Below are 19348 nucleotides of genomic sequence, written 5' to 3' on the forward strand. Positions count from 1 at the left end.
AAGTTTAGACTTGGAAGTTCTATTTGTAAGATAATATAAGATAACACTGTTTACAGTGCCTCGTGAAAGTCTACACACACTTGCATAGTTTTCACATTTTTCTGCCAAAAATTCAAAAAAGTTTTTTTTTAATCCACAGTGAAAGAAAAATTATAGTTTTTCTGAAATTAATAAAAATATAAAACAGTCCTGATTGCAATGGTCTTCAAACTCTTTTCTGTGGCACATCTAGATAAGTAAGTTAATATTTTCATACAAAATCACACAACAATCTGTTTGTCAAAGTTGTGGTTATCATGATTTAAGAACAACTTTACCTGTCTCTGGAAGGTCCCTCAAATTGATAGTGAATGTCAAACAATGATTCAACCTCAGAGCCACCAATGAGCTTTAAAAGCATGTCTGGGATTTTTCTTTCTCCCCAGGCATAGATCAGGGGTCTCTAAGAAATAATTTCAAGACACTGAATATCCCTTTGAGTATGGCAATTGGAAACTCCTCAACGACATCACTTTGAATCTTAGGATTCATTGGCTGAGCTGAGAGAAAACTGTGCATTGATTAACAACATTGTATTTACTCCACATTACTGGCTTTTTTGAAAATGTTTTTAAAAAAGAATCCGGTCTTAAAAAATCCACTCCAAATCATCAATTATTTACGTTAAGTAATACTGCAAGACAACATTGCAAATAAATGTACTTTTTGGCCTAAATTAAAAACAAAAATGTTTGAGTCAAATTACAACCCATCAGAGTGGAACTCTCTGCATTTTCAAGTATTGTGGTGGAAGCATCATGTTATGGGTATCCTTGTCACCGGCAGGGACTGAGGAGTTTGTCAGGAACAAAATAAATATGATAGGTTCAAAGCCCAGGTAAAAAAGTAAGAGGAACATCTACTTCAGTCTTCTGAATACCTAACCCTGGAAATTAGTTTTCTTTTTCAGCGGGTCAATTTTACAAATTGTAATGCCAAAGACTCAACATAAGGGCTTTCCAAGAGGTGTTAAGTGCTTCTGAGTGGTCCAGCCTCAGCCCTGACTTAAATCTAATTTTAAAAGCAGGTTTGAATATTGTTGTCCATCAATTTTTCTGAACTTGAGCAATAAAATCCAATAAAAAAAGACAATGGATAAATGTTGCCCTATTAGTTGTGCAAAGTTGGTAAAATCTTATTCAAAATAATTCACACAGCTGTAATTGCTGCCAAAGGTGCTTCCACCAAGTATTAACTCAGGGGTGTAAAGACGTACGCAATCATGCCATGTTTGTTTTACATTTTTGTATACATTTAAAACATTTTCTATAATTGTTCTTTCACTTTGAAAATGTGGAGTAGGTTGTGTAGATTAGAAGGGGAAAATCCAATACAATCCCATTTTAGAGGTAATTTCAAGGCAGCAAAATGTGAAAAATGTGAAAACTGTGAGAGGGATGTTTAGACTTTCACTTGGCTTTGTACCTATCCTTCTCCCTGTACCTCATTAGGAAATGAAAACACCAACAACAACCACGTGAAAACTCTCGTAGGCACTTTAACAATGGAGTCCACACAAGTTCCAGAGCCTTCTTCATCAGATCTCACTCTGCCCAGACTAAAGCCTCAAGCTGAGGCTCTTGTCACCAACAGCATCAAGCCTCACTCCAGCACCATCCGCCTGGATCCCTTCAGCTCCAGCAATTTACGACTGGAACCTCTGAGCACCAGTACCCTCCGTCTAGACCCTCTGAACTCCAGCATGCTGCGCCAGGTGCCTATCAGCCCCAACATGCCCAGCCTGGATCCACTAAGCCTGGGCAGCAGCCTCCGTATAGGCACCCGTAGCTCCAACACATATCATCTGGACCCACTCTACCTGAGCACACCTCACCCAGACCTGCCTACTAGCTCCAGTGGGCTATGCCAGGATCCCCAGAGCAGTGGTGAGATGCCCAAGACTGACCAGGGAGACTCCAGAGCCTTTTCAGTGTTACCTGACCCTCCCGTTGGTCTTTGGCCTAAGGTGGCAGGGACTCCTATCCATAAACCTGAGCCCCCTCCCCATGTAAACCTCCCTGATCCCCCCAACTCCTCCTGCCTTAAGCCTGGGGTTCTGGTTAACCACAACGGGCCCAGGTCCAGCTCCAGAGCAGGCCTCCGTGTGCACTTTAAACTGCCTGAGGATGAAACGGAAAACCAGAGTGAAGCATCCAATAGCCATTCATATGAAGATATGTCGCAGTTGGCCAATAAGGAACCACCTCCAGTACTAGCCAAGCCCAAACTGTAAGTATTCTAATTCTCAAGTATTTTTCAACTTATCTAGTATCACTTAACTTAAGACAAATCCTAACATGATTTAGGGCCAAATGAACAACCAATCAGACCACAAACTATTTGGTTTATCACCATTGTGTTTCCCAAATTTTGCACCTGCAGTTGATTTTGTTACGAGAAAATATGCTTAATTATAAAAGTAATTCTATAAAAGGTTTGGTCTCAGTCTTGTGGTGTATTTTTTCAATTGCGGTCCTTGTTTTGAAATGAAGAAAGCAGCTTGAGTTGTTTGGGCTGTATTTAAAACAGTAAACAAACATTGAAGGTGGGAATGTCTCCTCTTGAGCTCCCTATCAGATCTGCTGCATTCCAGTTGTCATTTGTCCACTGAATACATATCTGTGCTTAACTATGTGGAGTTTAAAACTACAAAAAACTGAGGTTGGTGATTTCTTAACATACTGAAGTGCAATGCTATGCTTTTTACATGCACATGCTATGAATTGTTGCACTCTGCTATTGTGTTTTTCATATTTCTGTTCGATCAAGGCACTAAGATGATATGTGTTCTGCATAGTGTTAATAATAATAATTGATTGAGGAACAATAAGTTATTGTCTTGTTTTCACTCTACATTATCAAAGTGACTGATATTGAATAAGAAGCTACAGAACATGCATCTCAGTAAGTGCATTAAAACTCATTTTAAAAATGCTAGAATAATGCAATGAATGGTCTTATACCAAGCTTGATACAGAACATTACTGACATTTCCAATTGCAGATCTGAGTGTGTTTAGAGTCTGGATGCTCCCTGGATACTCCTATACGTTAAAAGGGCAGACTATTTCTCAAACCTGCCCCTGAAAGACATATTGTGCTCATTACTTTTTACGGAACTGTGTCTCGAGTATTTGTAGTTATTTGGGTGAGGAACACAGTAAGACAAACATATGGTTTAATTATAGCCTGGTCTCAGATCTGTTTATACAGTCTTGCCAACTCCTATGGTTTGGCGTGACAAGGATTTATGAATTGGCAAGACCACATAAACAGATCTGGGACCAGGCTAGTTTTATTATATAAAGTTTTCAACATATTCTGTTTTCTCAGAGACCCTGTCCAGCTGCAGCTTCTGCACAACCAGGTGCTTATGGAGCAGCAGCAGACTGAGACTGAGCCAAACGGAGCCACCAAGAGCCAACCGGAGGCATCTGCCTGGCCAGCCCAGACACACCACGAGTCCCAGGCACAGACCCAAGCCCAGCCTCAGTCAAACCTGCCCCGTTCATCTACCCCCATGCTCCTGCAGACCACCCACGCCGCACCCATACTGACCACAGCCCCAACACCCTTTCTCAACTCTGCCCCTGTGACAAGCTTGAACACTACCCCTACACCCCAGCTAAACACTAGTCCCCCTGCCCACCTGCTAAACATTGCATCTGCACCACTACTGAACCCATACACCACCCATTCCTATTCTACTTCTTCACCCCTGCTAAACACAAGCCCTGTACCACCAAAGAACACTACCTCTGCAACGCTACTGAACACAGCCCCTCCTGCACCAGTTATGGGTACCCTGCTGTCCCTTCCTCAATTGAAGACAGCTCCTTCTTGTAAGAGCTCCCCTCCATCTGCCTCTCTGCTGAGAACTGTTCCTGCACCACACCTGTACACCAGCCCTGCATCCCCACCCTATATGACCCAGCAAAACACCACCCATTCTTCCCAGCTGAATTTAACCCACTCCTCCCTGCCTAAAGCCATTCACGTACCCAAGTTTAGCACACCTCCCACACCTCATCTGAATACAGCCCCCACAGCGTCTCTCAGCTCCATCCCTGTAGATTTCAAAAAGGCCCCCACAACCATGCAGAACACCTCCCCCACTCCCCTGCTCAGAACAACCCACGCCTCCCTCCTCAACCTGGCTCCTACGTCACAGAGCTTCAACTACTCTAGGCCAAAGGAGTTCATCACTGCCCAGACTCCCCTCTCTCCATTTAGGAGTCCCTCTCCTACAGAGTCCCCCGTTCCATTGCTCCACAAGCTGGCTGCCGAGCTCAACTCCTCCAACCCCAACCAGTTCTCTCCGCAACCCAGAGTCTTACCCACCAGAGTCCTCAAGTCACCCACCAGCCCCCCTTCCTTCATGTCCTCCCCCAACTCCCCAACCATGTTGCCTGCTGCCTACCTAAACTCTGTGTTCGCCCTGCCACAGCAGTCGCCCCCGCAGGCAGCGTCCCCGACCTCCAGTACCTCCAGCCCCATCCAGAACCATGTGGCCTTCCTCAGCTCTGTCCTGCCCTCTCTACACACCACACAAGCCACCAACTCTATGGGCCTGCCCAGGAGTGCTCATAGGTAAGACCCTATGATTCCTGAATTCCAGAAAGTTCCCAGTTTAAAAAATAATCCTGATTGGAAGATTACTAGAGGGAAGGGAATAAGCAGGGGCGGAATCCTCTTACTTCACTATTCAATTCATTGTGTTTCAGTTTTATATATTGTAAAAATACATTTTTGCTAATTAATTTGTTTTGCTCCCCAGGCCACTTCAAGGCATACTGAAGAAGTTGCCTACAAGCACTCGTCCTATTTTAGATGATGATATTCGTAGCAGCCAACAAACTCTCCTCCACGATATTGAGAAAAAGCTTAGGTTCAATGAAGGTTTAATGCGTGGTCATGTACAACAGGTATAGGATATATCCCTTCAATTGTACTGTCATGTCGTGAGGCACATACTGTACCTTCCATTATAGATTGGGTGAATGACTGAATATGTAACTAAATGAATGAGTTATGTAGTAATAATATGGCTTGGAGTGGAACCAACAAATGAACAGAGGGATCTCAAATAAATAAAGCATTCTTCTTCTACAAATTCTTTTCAACCCAACACCTGTTTGAATACCACGTTCTTCAAACATTTGAAAAGAATACAAAGTGGAGACTGCATGGTGCATTCTCACTTGCTTCCAATTTGCTATTCTGGAATTCTTATTGCAAATTCATTTTGTTTTCCTTTAACATTGGAACTGGGGTAAAGTGACAAAGTGAAACAATCTGGAAGCAGTAAGAACACGCATTCATCTAAACTGAGCAATCAGCAGAGCATCAGCGAGCAATCCTTTTCCAATCATTCATTTTCCATATTCATTCATCATGTACTGTATGTGTATGTGTACCTCTGTATGTAACACCATGCATATCATATTAATCACACATTACTCACACATTAGCGGTAGTGATGCCTGTGTGTCTCTGTGTGTATCCATGGGTGTGTGTGTTTGTTCATTAGTGTGTGTGCATTTGTGTTGGTGTTCATCATTCATCCCTATCCTCTCATAGAAGCCGTCTACTTATGAGGGGAAAACAGCGAGCAGACACCTCGGATCAAACATTCCCGCCACTGTCTTTAACTATGACGAGGTACAGCGAACATCTCTCTCCCAAGCAATGCTTTGCTCAGAACATTCGGTAACACTTTACATTAAGTTGCTCTTATACCTATGCAGAAACACTGTATTTACGCCAGTAACGATATTGGATAAACATGTTTATTCCTAGTACTTCAGTAATTGCAGAATGGGGTTGAATGTTTTTTGTAACCCTTACAAAAAAAGATTGCAGGTTTGAAACTGTCTTAACAGCAATTGACTGGTATTTTGGATGCAATAATTCCAGAATAACTGCACACTAACTGCAGTTACACTGCAACATTACTGTAGTAAAAAAAACTGTTATTTTGGGCACAGTAATTGCAGCATACTGCAGTTACAGTGCCTTGCGAAAGTATTCGGCCCCCTTGAACTTTGCGACCTTTTGCCACATTTCAGGCTTCAAACATAAAGATATAAAACTGTATTTTTTTGTGAAGAATCAACAACAAGTGGGACACAATCATGAAGTGGAACGACATTTATTGGATATTTCAAACTTTTTTAACAAATCAAAAACTGAAAAATTGGGCGTGCAAAATTATTCAGCCCCTTTACTTTCAGTGCAGCAAACTCTCTCCAGAAGTTCAGTGAGGATCTCTGAATGATCTAATGTTGACCTAAATGACTAATGATGACAAATACAATCCACCTGTGTGTAATCAAGTCTCCGTATAAATGCACCTGCACTGTGATAGTCTCAGAGGTCCGTTAAAAGCGCAGAGAGCATCATGAAGAACAAGGAACACACCAGGCAGGTCCGAGATACTGTTGTGAAGAAGTTTAAAGCCGGATTTGGATACAAAAAGATTTCCCAAGCTTTAAACATCCCAAGGAGCACTGTGCAAGCGATAATATTGAAATGGAAGGAGTATCAGACCACTGCAAATCTACCAAGACCTAGCCGTCCCTCTAAACTTTCAGCTCATACAAGGAGATAACTGATCAGAGATGCAGCCAAGAGGCCCATGATCACTCTGGATGAACTGCAGAGATCTACAGCTGAGGTGGGAGACTGTCCATAGGACAACAATCAGTCGTATATTGCACAAATCTGGCCTTTATGGAAGAGTGGCAAGAAGAAAGCCATTTCTTAAAGATATCCATAAAAAGTGTTGTTTAAAGTTTGCCACAAGCCACCTGGGAGACACACCAAACATGTGGAAGAAGGTGCTCTGGTCAGACAATGTGGCAACAATGCAAAACGTTATGTTTGGCGTAAAAGCAACACAGCTCATCACCCTGAACACACCATCCCCACTGTCAAACATGGTGGTGGCAGCATCATGGTTTGGGCCTGCTTTTCTTCAGCAGGGACAGGGAAGATGGTTAAAATTGATGGGAAGATGGATGGAGCCAAATCCAGGACCATTCTGGAAGAAAACCTGATGGAGTCTGCAAAAGACCTGAGACTGGGACGGAGATTTGTCTTCCAACAAGACAATGATCCAAAACATAAAGCAAAATCTACAATGGAATGGTTCAAAAATAAACATATCCAGGTGTTAGAATGGCCAAGTCAAAGTCCAGACCTGAATCCAATTGAGAATCTGTGGAAAGAACTGAAAACTGCTGTTCACAAATGCTCTCCATCCAACCTCACTGAGCTCGAGCTGTTTTGCAAGGAGGAATGGGAAAAAATGTCAGTCTCTCGATGTGCAAAACTGATAGAGACATACCCCGACTTACAGCTGTAATCGCAGCAAAAGGTGGCGCTACAAAGTATTAACTTAAGGGGGCTGAATAATTTTGCATGCCCAATTTTTCAGTTTTTGATTTGTTAAAAATGTTTGAAATATCCAATAAATGTCGTCGCGCTGTTGGATGGAGTGCGCCTTCCAATACCGGAGCGGGCACTACGTCATTAGCACAATTTTATCGGCAACAAGACAATTTGACATAAACATATCTGGTGGGGAAATATGCATATTATTTTTATGCGGAATCTGTCGCCAATAAGTCATGCACTTTTAAAGTATTTGTAAACTAATATCCATTTCATGAATAATCTAAAGCAGTGGGCCACAACCCGTTGTGATAGACTGGTCAATCTCCAAACCATTCCTAGTTGATCACCAAACATGAAAAAAACTATGATAAAGCCTTGCATTCCTATTTATTTTATCTGTTTCGCACTGTTGGCAGTAGGTGCACTTCATTCAGCAGCCCGAGCACCAGGATGGCAAGGTGTTCCCATTTGGAACCATTTCATGTTTCTGAAGGTAGACCTCCGCCTATCCGGCAGTTCCAGAGAGCAAATCAAGTGCACCTATAGGACTCTAACGCTGGCCAAGCAGATAGCTCAGATCAAGAGTCTGCAGTTTCCTTGTGCCATATAATGTAAAATGATGCCTGGAATGCACAGAAAGTTGATAATGTGAGACTTTTACAACCATGATGAGAAAGACTCAATGAATACAGCGAACAGCTGCTGTTTTTAATGAGTAAGTTCATGTTTAAGTTGTTATTCAGCACTATTAATACTTTGTTCAAAACTTTAAAAGCCATCAAATGTGCCTTCTCCCTACTTCCACTCACACTACAACCAACACTGCAGCTACAATTAATGAGTATAGCGAAGTGTTTCGATAAGCTTGCATTGTTATTATTTGCGGCTTGTGTCTTATTTAATATCGAGGAACATTTCCCTTTCTTTAGTCATAGGAGTAACAACATGAATTGGTGCATGATGCAGTGCGACATACACTACATGACCAAAAGTATGTGGACGGCTCGTCAAACATCTCATTCCAAAATCATCGGTATTAATATGGAGTTGGTCCACCCTCTGCTGCTATAACAGCCTCCACTCTTCTGGAAGGCTTTGCAATATAACTTAGAACATTGCTGCCGTGACTTTCTTCCATTCAGCCACGAGCATTACTGAGGTCAGGCACTGATGTTGGACGATTTAGGAATGCCAGATGGTGAAGCGTTATGCAACCAAGGACAGGCGATTTTTATGTGCTTTGGCACTCGCCAATCCCTTTCTGTGAGCTTTTGTTGCTTACCACTTCTTGGCTGAGCCGTTGTTGCTCCTAGATGTTTCCACTTCACAATGACAGCACTTACATTTGACCGGGGCAGCTCTAGCAGGGAAGACATTTGAGGAACTGACTTGTTAGAAAGGTGGCATTCCATGAAGGTGCCAGGTTGAAGGCCATTCTACTGCCAATGTTTGTCTATGGAGATTGCATGGCTGTGTGCTCGATTCTATACACCGGGTGTGGCTGAAGTTGCCGAATCCACTAATTTGAAGGGGTGTCCACATACTTTTGTATATATAGTGTATGTTTCGCGTCAGTTGGAAGACTGTGTCCCCTTTTCTCAGCGGAGGGAGGGAGAGAGGAGGGACGTTGAGTCGGGTGAGAGGCAGTCTCACCACTGCTCCCTCCCCACAGACTGACCATCAGATGCAGGTCATCAGTCCAGTAAAAAAAAAACTCATTATTATGCTCACTGAGCTGTGCCTCACAAGTAATAGAACAAATGATCTCTTACCAGTGTGATCATAGACCAACAATTTTGAAATATAATTTCTAAATGGTCTGAGAAGAACAACATTAGCAGGGCAATTCAAGCGTAGCCAATGTGCAGCGATAATGTATTGGGCCGCCCTATAGCCTGGTTAATGTTGCATAGGCTTGTTTAAAAATTATCTGAGCGGTAGATCTTGGCTTGCATTTTGACTGAGTGATCTTGACTCAGCAAAGGTTGGTGACCACTGATTTAAACGATTTCTAAACTGAAATATCGACCAAACTCATGTTATGTCCTAAATAGGCTGAGGTACTGTATATGACATTCTAAGATGTGAGCAACCTTCTACCTTTCTTACGTATAAAAAAACATTTATTTAAAATACAAGATTTCAACTGAAGCCATGGATCCCATCTGTTATCCCTCTGAAAGTCATTATGTTGTAATGTTGTCATAATTTCTATACATCTCAGACAGCACTACCATTACCACTAACATTACCTGTTCAGTTCCATTACCAAAAAATGTGTGTTTGCAATTATTAAAAAAAATATACATCTAAGTATCAACGGAAGATCTGCCTAGAAGGCCAACATCTTGGAGTCGCCTCTTCACTGTTGATGTTGAACCTGGTGTTTTGCAGGTACTATTTAATGAAGCTGCCAGTTGAGGACTTGTGAGGCGTCTGTTTCTCAAACTAGACACTCTAATGTACTTGTCCTCCTGCTCAGTTGTGCACCGGGGCCTCCCACTCCTCTTTCTATTCTGGTTAGAGCCTGTTTGTGCTGTTCTGTGAAAGAAGTAGTACACAGCGCTGTACGAGATCTTCAGTTTCATGGAATAGCCTTCATTTCTCAGAACAAGAACAGACTGATGAGTTTCAGAAGAAAGATCTTTGTTTCTGCCCATTTTGAGCCTGTAATTGAACCCACAAATACTGATGCTCCAGATACTCAACTAGTCTAAAGGCGGCCAATTGAATTGCTTCTTTAATCAGAACAACAGTTTTCAACTGTACTAACCTAATTGCAAAAGGGCTTTCTAATGATCAATTAGCCTTTTAAAATGATAAACTTGGATTAGCTAACACAACATGCCATTGGAACACAGGAGTGATGGTTGCTGATAATGGGCCTCTGTACGCCTATGTAGATATTCCATAGAAAATCTGCCATTTCCAGCTAAAATAGTCATTTACAACATTAACAATGTCTAAACTGTATTTCTGATCAATTTGATATTATTTTAATGGACAAAAAATTGCTTTTCTTTCAAAAACAAGGTGACCCCAAACTTTGGAATGGTAGTGTACGTATACACTGAAATTCCACACTATACACTGACTCAGTGAATGGGTTCATCAGGAAGTGCATAGATGATGTTGTTCCCACTCTGGCGATTAGAATTGATCCAAACCAAAAAAACACATGGATAGATGGCAGCAACACCTTCTTCACCCGCTTCGAGGAAAACAACATTGAGTCACGACGTGGGCCCCCTCTGCTCACGAGGACTGTGTGCTCTCGTTGTTTGTGGCTGATGTGAGTAAGTAATTTAAGCGTGTTAACCCTCGCAAGACTGTCGGCCCAGACGGCATCCCAAGCCGCGTCGTCAGAGCATGTGCAGACCAGCTGGCTGGAGTATTCATTGGCATATTCAATCTCTCCATATCCCAGTCTGTTGTCCCCACTTGCTTATATCCAACATGGTTCCTGTACCCAATAAAGTGAAGGTAACTGAACTAAATGACTATCACTCACTTCTGTCATCATGAAGTACTTTGAGAGGCTAGTTAAGGATTATATCACCTCCACCTTACCCGACAACCTAGACCCACTACAAATCGCATACTGCCCCAACAGACAACGGAATCTCCACTTCACTGCACACAGCCCTATCCCATCTGGACAAGAGAAATACTGTACCTAAGTAAGAATGCTATTCATCGACTACAGCTCAGCCTTCAACACCATAATGCCCTCCAAGCTCATCACTGAACTCCGTGCCCTGGGTCTGAACCCCTCTCTGTGCAACTGGTTCCTGGACGGGCGGACCCCAAGTGGTGAAGGTAGGCAACAACACCTCCGCCACACTGATCCTCAACTCGGGGGCCCCGCAGGAGTGTGTGCTCAGCCCCCTCCTGTACTCTCTGTTCACCCATGACTGCGTGCACATCCCTGATGACCTGAAATAAATACACTGTGGTGAAGGTGGCTGAAGAAATTAAGTTTGGCCCCTAAGACCCTCACAAACTTCTACACCATTAAGAGCATCCTGTCGGGCTGTATCACTGTCTGGTATAGCAATTGCACTGCCTACAACTGCAGGCCTCTCCAGAGGCTGGTGCGGGCAGCCCAACAGCAGGGGCATACTGCCTGACCTCCAGGACATCTACAGCACCGGTGTCACAGGAAGGCCAAGTAGATCATCAAATCAAATCAAATTAATTTATATAGCCTTTCGTACATCAGCTGATATCTCAAAGTGCTGTACAGAAACCCAGCCTAAAACCCCAAACAGCAAGCAATGCAGGTGTAGAAGCATGGTGGCTAGGAAAAACTCCCTAGAAAGGCCAAAACCTAGGAAGAAACCTAGAGAGGAACCAGGCTATGTGGGGTGGCCAGTCCTCTTCTGGCTGTGCCGGGTGGAGATTATAACAGAACATGGCCAAGATGTTCAAATGTTCATAAATGACCAGTATGGTCCAATAATAATAATCACAGGCAGAACAGTTGAAACTGGAGCAACAGCACGGCCAGGTGGACTGGGGACAGCAAGGAGTCATCATGTCAGGTAGTCCTGAGGCATGGTCCTAGGGCTCAGGTCCTCCGAGAGAGAGAAAGAAAGAGAGAATTAGAGAGACCACACTTAAATTCACACAGGACACCGAATAGGACAGGAGGAATACTCCAGATATAACAAACTGACCCTAGCCCCCCGACACAGTAACTACTGCAGCATAAATACTGGAGGCTGAGACAGGAGGGGTCAGGAGACACTGTGGCCCTATCCAAGGACACCCCCGGACAGGGCCAAACAGGAAGGTTATAACCCCACCCACTTTGCCAAAGCACAGCCCCCACACCACTAGAGGGATATCTTCAACCACCAACTTACCATCCTGAGACAAGGCCGAGTATAGCCCACAAAGATCTCCGCCACGGCACAACCCAAGGGGGGGCGCCAACCCAGACAGGGAGATCACATCAGTGACTCAACCCACTCAAGTGACGCACCCCTCCTAGGGACGGTATGAAAGAGCCCCAGTAAGCCAGTGACTCAACCCCTGTAATAGGGTTAGAGGCAGAGAATCCCAGTGGAAAGAGGGGAACCGGCCAGGCAGAGACAGCAAGGGCGGTTCGTTGCTCCAGAGCCTTTCCATTCACCTTCCCACTCCTGGGCCAGACTACACTCAATCATATGACCCACTGAAGAGATGAGTCTTCAGTAAAGACTTAAAGGTTGAGACCGAGTTTGCGTCTCTTACATGGGTAGGCAGATCATTCCATAAAAATGGAGCTCTACAGGAGAAAGCCCTGCCTCCAGCTGTTTGCTTAGAAATTCTAGGGACAATTAGGAGGCCTGCGTCTTGTGACCGTAGCGTACGTGTAGGTATGTACGGCAGGACCAAATCAGAGAGATAGGTAGGAGCAAGCCCATGTAATGCTTTGTAGGTTAGCAGTAAAACCTTGAAATCAGCCCTTGCCTTGACAGGAAGCCAGTGTAGGGTTGGTTAGCACTGCAGTAATATGATCAATTTTTTTGGTTCTAGTCAGGATTCTAGCAGCCCTATTTAGAACTAACTGAAGTTTATTTAGTGCTTCATCAAGGACTTCAGCCACCCGAGCAACGGCCTGTTCACCACACTACCATCTAGGAGGAGACAGTACAGATGCATCAAAGCTGGGACAGAAAGACGGATTAACAACTTCTATCTCCAGGCCATCAGACTGTTAAACAGTCACCACAGCTATTTCATGTCTCTCCAGAGATGTTCGATCTGGTACAAGTCCCGACTCTGACTGGGCCACTCAAGGACATTCAGAGACTTGTCCTGAAACCACTCCTGTGTTGTCTTGACTGTGTGCTTAGGGTCATTATCCTGTTGGGAGGTGAACCTTCGCCCCAGTCTGAAGTCCTGAGCGCTCTGGAGCAGGTTTTCATCAATGATCTCTCTGTACTTTGCTCTGTTAATCTTTTCCTCGATCCTGACTATTCTCCCAGTCCCTGCCGCTGAAAAACATCCCCACAGCATGATGCTGCCACCACCATGCTTCACCGTAGAGATGGTGCCAGGTTTCCTCCAGATGTGATGCTTGGCATTCAGACCAAATAGTTTTTGGTTTCATCAGAACAGAAAATCTTGTTTCTCATGGTCTGAGAGTCCTTTAGGTGGCTTTTGGCAAACTCCAAGCAGGTTGTCATGTACCTTATCCTGAGAAGTGGCTTCCGTCTGGCCACTCTATCATAAAGGCCTGATTGGTGGAGTGCTGCAGAGATGGTTGTCTTTCTGGAAGGTTCTCCCATCTCCACAGAGGAACTCTGGAGCTCTGTCAGTGACCATCGGATTCTTGGTCACCTCCCTGACAAAGGCCCTTCTCCCTCAATTGTTGAGTTTGGCTGGGCGGCCAGTTCTAGGAAAAGGTGGTTCCATACTTCTTCCATTTAAGAATGATGGAGGCCACTGTGTTTTTGGGAACTTCAATGCTGCATACATTTTTTGGTACCCTTCCCCAGATCTGTGCCTTGATACAATCCTGTCTTGGAGATCTATGGACAATTCCTTCGACCTCATGGCTTGGTTTTTGCTCAGACATGCGCTGTCAACTGTGGGACCTTATATAGACAGGTGTGTGCCTATCAAATCATGTCCAATCAATTGACTTTACCACAGGTGGACTCCAATCAAGTTGATCATTGGAAACAGGATGTACCCAAGCTCAATTTTGAGTCTCATAGCAAAGGGTCTGAATACTTGTAAGGTATTTCTGCTTTTTATTTGTAACACTTTTTGCTTTGTCATTATGGGGTATTGTGTGTAGATGGATGAGGAAAAACATATTGCATCAATTTTAGAATAAGGCTGTAACTAAACAAAAACATTTGGGGGAAGGGGTCTGAATTCTTTCCGACTGCACTGTATATTTATATTCTGGACTGACATTGCTCGTTCTGATATTTCTTAATTTATTTATTTAAACTTGTTTAGTGCATATTGTTGTGTATTGCTAGGTGTTATTACTGCACTGTTGGAGCTAGAAACATATGCATTTGCGATAACGTCTGCAAATCTGTGTATGTGACCAATAAACTTTGATTTGATTCCAATGTTCTTCATTGCATCTCAATTAGGAAAATTGGAATTGGATTGACTCCCATCATGCCTTTAAAACAATATCACCATTGCTAAATGGTGAAATGGTGCCCTGGGTCTGACTCCTCTGTAAATCTACTCAAGTACTGTAAACACTCCAAAACTGTTTCTGAAATGTATCCCCATTCCATCTCGGTAAAGTATTTGATACGATATTTCAATTGGTAAATATGTTTCCTTCATTACATGCAGGAGTCTCTGCCATTATATCAGGTGTCATACTATTTTTATTCCTGCCATAGTATTATTATTTGCAGCATCTTGATCTTAATATGTTTATTATAATTATTTATATTATATATTGATATGATACCTAGATATTTATTATAACAGTGATGTTCTTTTTAGTTTTGCTTAAATTTAACCTACGCAAGGAAAGCACTTTAATGACTTACACTATTGGTATGACTACTGCAATTATTTTTATAGAGCGGCCTTTCTTTATTTTAGGAGTACAAAGTGTCCAACTTTGAGCAGAGACTGATGAGTGAGATAGAGTTCCGTCTGGAGCGCACGCCAGTCGAGGAGTCAGATGACGAGGTACAACACGATGAGATCCCAACAGGGAAGTGCATCGCTCCCATGTTTGGCAAAAAACTGAAGAACTTCAGGGCCATGGAGGGTGTGCCTATGACGTTCTCCTGTAAAGTGGTGGGGATCCCTGTACCTAAGGTGAGACAGTACATTTATGTTTTTAAAAATATGTTATCATGTCACCCAGAATGTGTTTTTAGCAGAGGTTTTCATCTTAATTGCCTTATAGTATAGTGATAACAAAGATTTTTAGTATGTGTATGTGATCCTGTCAGGATTTTATCTGCCAATGCCAGGGAGGAAGGACAGAGTGCTCTGCTTGATTGGGTCTCTCTGTTGTATTATATTCGGGGGGTCGCCGAGGATCTGGACTTCGGTATGGCAGTTCATCTGTATGTTCACCATACAGTGAGTGGACATGTACTCAACATTTGTTAGAAATCTTCCTCGGTCTTCAACCCATTTCAGGTTTACTGGTTCAAGGATGGCAAGCAGATCTTGAGAAAAAATTATCATTATAAGAAGATACGAGAGGGGGACGGAACCTGTGCCCTACACATAGAGGTCACCAATAACGACGATGATGGCAACTACACTGTCCTGGCAGCTAACCCCCAGGTAACATAACCTCCTGTAATTGTTTCACTCTTATACAACTTTCTTACCCCTTTGCCAAATCTGATTTGATAATGAATTAATTGATGATCACCAGGGACGAATCAGCTGCTCTGGTCATTTGATCATCCAAACAGGTCCTCTCCGAAACCGAATGACACCTATGATTCACTCTCAGAGGTGAGAAGGACTGACTGAGTGTGCATTGTGATCTGCAGAGGCAAGAAGACCCCTCAGCATGGAGAGCCAGCATGATTTCAGCTCCTACTGTTGTTTGTAGAGGTTACGAACAGTAAGATCGCAGATGTAGATATTGCCCAGACTACTGTTGAACAGACACAAACCCTCATAGCAACCATAAACCCATATAGAGATAAACCAATCAGAGTTTTATCCCTATGATAGCAACACTAATCTCATACATCATTGTCTTAACGATTGCAGATGACAAGATATCTCAGCAATACCCGGGCCAATATACATGTACTGTAACATGTTCTGCACATCCCTACATGCCTACAGGGTGCGGGCCCGCATACAGGAAGTGGAAGAGGGTGAACCAACCCAGGAACGCTTCTTCCAACCTCACTTCCTCCAGGCTCCAGGGGACATGGTGGCTCATGAGGGCAGAGTCTGTAGATTAGACTGCAAGGTATGTGACATAACCATGGACTGTAAAATAACTGAATAGAGTGATTTAAGCAATGGTCATTTAATACATTTTAGATTTACTATAAAAAAACATTGTGCTAAATATCAGTTAGGATAGCCTTTGAAGATAGATAGTACTGTATACATCTCACAAGAAGTGCTATTGTGTTTCTCTGTTTTCCAGGTTAGTGGCCTTCCAAACCCAGAGCTGATGTGGCTGATCAACGGGAGGCCCATCTACCCAAACTTCTACCACCGGATGCTGGTGAGGGAGAATGGAATCCATTCCCTTGTCATAGACCCTCTAAAACAGGACGACGCTGGGACATACACTTGCATTGCCAGCAACAAAGCAGGACAGAGCTCCTTCAGTCTAGAGTTAAGAGTTGTGGGTAAGAGTTCTCAAAACAAGTATTTTCATGAAACCCAAATAGTGTACATCTTGGTAACAAATTAGTATTACATTATTAATAAATATTTAGAAGCATTTATGATGACTTATTGTTGAAAGTTAGTATAAAATGTAACAATTATATAATGTAGGTAATCAATGATAGGTTTTGAATAAGTGATGACAAAAACATACATTTGTTTATATATTGACGTATGCCATGACAATTAATAAGTATTATAGTAATTGTACATGACAGAGAATAACTTATTTTCCCATTCAGAAAAAGAGATGAAGCAGGTCCCCCAGTTTGTGGAGAAGCTCCAGAACACAGGCATCGCAGAGGGCACCCCCGTCCGACTGGAGTGCAGGGTGCTGGGCATGCCTCCACCTGTCATCTACTGGAAGAAAGACAATGACACCATTCCTCACACCAAGGCCAGAGTCAGGTTAATATTCCCGAACTAACCTCTCACCCTCCAACCAGAAAGTTGACTGCCCACTTATATTCAAACTCATGTAGACAAGAGGTAACACACAAAACCCATGCATAGAGTACATTCCAATTCAGCCAGATTAGAAAATTAATGCTTGTTATTCACCAAAAACATTTAATTAGAACACAGTTGATAAATACATTTAGTTTTGTGTGATCATTTAATTGAAGATATGTTTTTTTGATTCTAGCTTACACCAGGATGCCACTGGATATGTTTTCCTCCTGATTCAGCCAACCAGGAAAGAGGATGCTGGCTGGTACACCGTATCAGCAAAGAATAAGGCTGGAATTGTTTCATGCACAGCGAGACTAGACATCTATGGTAAATTAAATTCAATACAACTTTTAACAGCTTTCTCTTGCCCGTCACAGTGTTTATTGTGATAGTTTTGAATGACTCAATAGTTGCTAATGATTGTGTTTTAAGTGTATCAAGATATCAAATGCATGGACTACAATGCCCAGAGCCATCTCTGTTCTTTGCAGCCCAGTGGCATCAACATGTTCCTCTGCCTATGAAGAAGGCTCCGTGGTAAGGCAGTCGCTATGCAGCACTGACTGGCCAAGGCCTAGACATCAAGTCTGCCTTTCCCACGACAGACAACAGCCCCATCCTGTTCTCCAGCTCATCTACGGAGGCACAGTTGGAGAGCGATGAGCTGTGAGGAGCTAGCTGTGTAAGAAGCAGACTCTGCCACAGGGTTGTAAAAGTCTGTAAACTTCCCCATAATGCACAGGTTTTTTCAGAAATTCTAGTTGAAAGTTTTGGAAAATTTATGGAATTTTGCCAACCTACTTCACCAGCAACCTAATCACCACTGGCCCTTTGAACTTACAAACTACTCTTCTCTGGAGTCTCGTAGGGCCGGTTTCCCAGACACAGATTCAGCCAAGTACTGAACTAAAAAGCATGCCCAAATAGAGACTCTCCATTGAAATGGTCTAATCTACTAGTCAATCTAATCTGTGGTGGCTAGTAGGATTAAGAGATGGTTGAGCAGGACTATAATCTGAGCAGTTTGTTTCATCTGGTTTATGTGATACATTTGAAGTGATACATTAAAGTTAGAATGACAAAAACGGTTTAATTTTAAACTGTCAACCTAATGCTGTTGTGTTTGCTTGTCCGCCATTCCTATTGAATTGTATCATTTGAAGCATCTGATTCACAAAAAACAGACACACTCGCCAAGTCTTAGTTCACGTGCCACCAAGTCAACTATAATCTTCCAATAGATCAGATTTATTATTTTATTTATTTTTGATTAGTTAGATTGATATGGCGGCGGATAGACTAACGGTTAGAGCGTTGAGCCAGTAGCTAAAATGTTGCTAGTTCGAATCCTCAAGCCAACAAGGTGAGATATCTGCAATGTGCCCTTGAGCAAGGCACTTAACCCTAATTGCTCCAGCAACAAGGTGATAATGGCAGACCCTGGCCGTGACCCCACTCTCTGAGGGTGTCTCAGGGAGAGTTGGGATGTACAAAAAACACATTTCCAATTCACACATGCGTATTAGTACACACTTGTACATGTGTTAAATAGGATAAATATAATATAACTTCTGACCCACTGGAATTGTGATACAGTGCATTATAATTAAAATAATCTGTCTGTAAACAATTGTTGGAAAAATTACTTGTCATGCACAAAGTAGATGTCCTAACCGACTTGCCAAAACTATAGTTTGTTAACAAGAAATTTGTGGAGTGGTTGAAAAACGAGTTGTAATGCACAACCTAAGTGTATGTAAACTTCCGACTTCAACTGTGTGTATATATATATATATAGTACCAGTCAAAACTTTGGACACCATTCAAGGGTTTTTCTTTATTTTTACTATTTTCTAGAATAATAGTGAAGGCATCCAAACTATGAAATAACACATATGGAATCATGTAGTCACCAAAAAAGAGTTAAACAAATTCTTCAAAATAGCCACCCTTTGCCTTGATGACATCTTTGCACACTCTTGGCATTCTCTCAACCAGCTTCATGAGATAGTCACCTGGAATGCCTTTTAATTAACAGATGGCCCTGTTAAAAGTACATTTGTGGATTTTCTTTCTTTCTAAATGCATTTGAGCCAATCAGT

At 42.7% G+C, this 19348-nt stretch overlaps 1 protein-coding gene across 5 annotated transcripts in view; it reads left to right on the forward strand.

Annotated features, from left to right (window-relative positions):
- The window catches only part of LOC112252547 (myopalladin), a 46363-nt gene extending 27429 nt beyond the window's left edge, over nt 1–18934 (forward strand). Inside the window, exons 10-21 of one of the 5 annotated variants that reach the window (XM_024423856.2) lie at nt 1491–2268; nt 3372–4628; nt 4816–4963; nt 5619–5699; nt 15012–15233; nt 15564–15713; nt 15808–15890; nt 16233–16362; nt 16546–16753; nt 17036–17201; nt 17440–17573; nt 17738–18934. In XM_024423856.2, the coding sequence (XP_024279624.1) occupies nt 1491–2268; nt 3372–4628; nt 4816–4963; nt 5619–5699; nt 15012–15233; nt 15564–15713; nt 15808–15890; nt 16233–16362; nt 16546–16753; nt 17036–17201; nt 17440–17573; nt 17738–17787 (3407 nt within the window). In that variant the 3' untranslated portion in view covers nt 17788–18934. Of the gene's footprint in view, nt 1–1490; nt 2269–3371; nt 4629–4815; nt 4964–5618; nt 5700–15011; nt 15234–15370; nt 15472–15563; nt 15714–15807; nt 16003–16232; nt 16363–16545; nt 16754–17035; nt 17202–17439; nt 17574–17737 lie in introns of those variants that run through there. The other 4 variants (XM_042322625.1, XR_006083505.1, XM_024423865.2 and 1 more) reach the window with 4 other exon arrangements.
- Nucleotides 18935–19348: the final 414 nt, after the last annotated feature.

Source organism: Oncorhynchus tshawytscha, linkage group LG01 (assembly GCF_018296145.1).
Source record: "Oncorhynchus tshawytscha isolate Ot180627B linkage group LG01, Otsh_v2.0, whole genome shotgun sequence".
Lineage (NCBI taxonomy): Eukaryota > Metazoa > Chordata > Actinopteri > Salmoniformes > Salmonidae > Oncorhynchus > Oncorhynchus tshawytscha.